This window comes from Nematolebias whitei, chromosome 1 (genome assembly GCF_014905685.2).
Source record: "Nematolebias whitei isolate Nwh7 chromosome 1, NemWhi1, whole genome shotgun sequence".
Lineage (NCBI taxonomy): Eukaryota > Metazoa > Chordata > Actinopteri > Cyprinodontiformes > Rivulidae > Nematolebias > Nematolebias whitei.
Window position 1 is genome coordinate 38,468,911 of NC_056498.1, and position 3,016 is coordinate 38,471,926.

Below are 3,016 nucleotides of genomic sequence, written 5' to 3' on the forward strand. Positions count from 1 at the left end.
AACGGGCTCCCAGCTGAGGAGGAGGAGGAGGAAGAGGAGGAGGAGGAAGAGGAGATGGGTGAGTGGAGAAAACCTGATCACTGCGAGGAGCAGATCAGAAAAAGAAACTAAATGAGTTGAGACTGAATGTAGAGAATTCTCACAGATTGCAAAAAAAAACAAACTAGAGAAACTGAATTTCCTGTGAAAACACTGTGAATGTTTATTGTTGAAGAACTTGCTGAAAAACAGCTGAAATTAGCTAAAACATGCTGAAATGTAGCTGAAATGGACGAACAATTCAAAGTTAGCAGAAGAAAAAAGGAAGAACACATATTTGCAGAATTGTGTTTAAATAAACATAAAAGAGCACAAAAATGAGGAATTTTTTTTTAAAAACAGCTGAAATTGGCAAAAAGTAGCAGAAAATAATCTGAACAGTTGGAAAGGTTATTAATAAACTACCAGGAGGATGTGGAAAGAGCTAAAACAAGCAGAAAAAAGTTTACAGGAGCATAACGAGCTGAAATTAGCAGAAAGAAGTTAATTGGGCTGAAAGTAGCAGAAATTAACATTAAAAGCTTGAATTGATCTTTAAACAGCTGAAACTAGCTAAAAAAAGCAAAAATTTTAACTGAAAAGGTAAAACAAGCTTAAATTAGCAGAAGAAAGCAGAAAGAACACACATTTGCTGAATTAGGTTTAAATAAGCAGAAAAGGGCACAAAAATTAGGAAATTGGTTTAAAAACAGCTGAATTTAGCAACAAAAAAAAGTGGCTTAAAAGAAGCTGAAAAGTCAGAAAGAATCTTAAACTACCAGAAGGATGTGGAAAGAGCTAAAATGAGCTAAAACAAAATGAGGATTTAGCTGAAAAAACAAAAACTTGCATAAACACAGCTAAATAGTAGCTGAAATAGCAGAAAAAGCTGAAGCAAGCAGAAAAAAGTTTACAGGAGCATAACGAGCTGAAATTAGCAGAAAGAAGTTAATTGGGCTGAAAGGAGCAGAAATTAACATTAAAAGCTTGAATTTAGCGTTAAACAGCTGACATTAGCTAAAAAGGCTAAAACTCTAGCTAAAAGTTAAAACAAGCTAACATTAGCAGAAGAAAGCAGAAAGAACACATTATCTTAATTAAGCTGAAAAAAGCAGAAATGAGCACAAAAAGTGGAATTTATTTAAAAATAAAAAATGGCTGAAAAGTAGCTTAAGAGGCAGAAAGAAGCTTAAGTTATAAGAAGTAGGTAGAGCACATTTTTGCAGAAATAGGCTAAAAAAAAAAAAAGTTTAAATGAGTGCAAAAAATGTGGAATTAGCTGAAAAAGCAAAAATCAGCATAAAAATGGCTAAATAGTAGCTAAAATAGCAGAAAAAGCTGAAACTTGCTTCATAAGCACCCACACAATAAAGTTTCTGTCGTCTCAGAGCAGAAACGAGTTTCCTCCGATAGTTTGGTGCAGGATCAGTTCAGGAAGCAGAGACTTCGTTCTAATAACCCTCAGAAGGGCGACACGAGGTAAAACCTGCCTGGATATCGGCTCCTGTTTCCCCCACATTCCTGCGCCGAAGCAGTCAGAAAACATAACGCAGCGGTTTGCAGGTTAAACACTCGACCACACGCTGGACAGTGGGACAGGCGGGACCAAGTGATGAACTGAAACTTTGTTTTCAGCTGTTGGAGCGGAAGCTTCGGCTGTTTCCTGTGGGTGTTGCTGTAGCTGTTCAGGCCAGGTGCATCACGCCAAGCGCTCGTGCACAGAAAACAGAACCGGAGGAAGAGTCTTCCGGGTCTGGACTTCATAAAGACCTTCAGGTTCACGTCTCTTCTTCTTGTGTCCGTTTGAAGGTAAAGGCTCCGTCCCTGCTCTGGGTTCCTCTCAGTCTCTGGACGGAAGCTACTTCTCCCCCAGCTTGGTGACGGACTGGTTCTGGGGGGTCGTCAGCGAGGCCGTGGAGGAGCTGAGGCGCAGCCCCCAGCGAGGCATCCCGACCCCTGAGCGACTGGAGAGGAACGGCCCCCTGACCACCATCGTCCTTCAGGTACCGGCCCGGAGCCCCCGTCTCTGCTGAAGTCCTCACTAACTGGATCTTTGTTTGTTCCAGGCCGGTTCCAGCCGGGTTCTGTACGACCTCCTGCCCGTGGTGTCGTTCCGGGGCTGGCCCGCGGTGGCCCAGGGCTGGCTGACCGCCAACCACTTCTGGGACGGGAAGATCACGGAGGAGGAGGCCATCTCCGGGTTCTACCTGCTGCCCTGCTGCTCCCCCCTGGGGGGCCGGCCCGACAGGGAGTGGAGGCTGGTGTTCTCCCGCAGCGAGGTGAGGCTTCTCCTTCTTCTCCGTGTTCTCTGTGCTCCCGCAGCTCTGACCCGTCTTCCCTGGACCAGGTGCAGCTGAAGAAGTGCATCCCCCTCCCCATGGCTCAGGCCTTCCAAGCAGCCAAGGCCGTGCTGGCCCGGATCCTGGCCCGGCCCCGTGCGGGCCTCAGCCTCTACCACCTGCGCACCCTCCTCTTCTGGGCCTGTGACAGACTCCCGCTCGCCTACTTGTCCTGCCCCGACCCGGACACGCCGGGCCGCCTCCTCCTGGGTCTGCTGGACGACCTGGCTCATTGCATCCTGGGTAAAAACTGCCCCAACTACTTCCTGCCGCAGTGCAACATGCTGGAGCACCTGACCGACAGCCAGGCGCTGCTCGTCGCCAGGAAGCTCGCGCACGTGCGCTCGGACCCCGGCGAGCACCTGCGGGCGGCCGTGGATCAGGCCCGGCAGGCGGGCCAGCTAAAGGAGCTAACGGCTAACTCCAACGGCTCGCCCGGGCACCCCCCGGCCAACGGCATCATCTCGCCCTCGGAGGACCGTCTGGCCCAGCGGCTGCAGCAGCTGGTCACCGAGAACCCCGGCAAGTCCATATCGGTCTTCCTCAACCCGGACGACGTCAGCAGGCCGCACTTCCGCATCGACGACAAGTTCTACTGAGGCCCGCCGGGACGTGAGCTCGTCTTAAAACACACCGGAGACACCGTCCCCTCGTGGGGG

General features: G+C 49.1%; 1 protein-coding gene across 1 annotated transcript in view; it reads left to right on the forward strand.

The window, feature by feature from the left end:
- tmem102 (transmembrane protein 102) overlaps positions 1 to 2,983 on the forward strand; it is a 3,902-nt gene extending 919 nt beyond the window's left edge. The window contains exons 2-5 of the mRNA XM_037678238.1: positions 14 to 58; positions 1,828 to 2,021; positions 2,085 to 2,297; positions 2,366 to 2,983. Of these exons, the coding sequence (XP_037534166.1) occupies positions 14 to 58; positions 1,828 to 2,021; positions 2,085 to 2,297; positions 2,366 to 2,956 (1,043 nt within the window). The 3' untranslated portion in view covers positions 2,957 to 2,983. The remainder of the gene's footprint in view (positions 1 to 13; positions 59 to 1,827; positions 2,022 to 2,084; positions 2,298 to 2,365) is intronic.
- Positions 2,984 to 3,016: the final 33 nt, after the last annotated feature.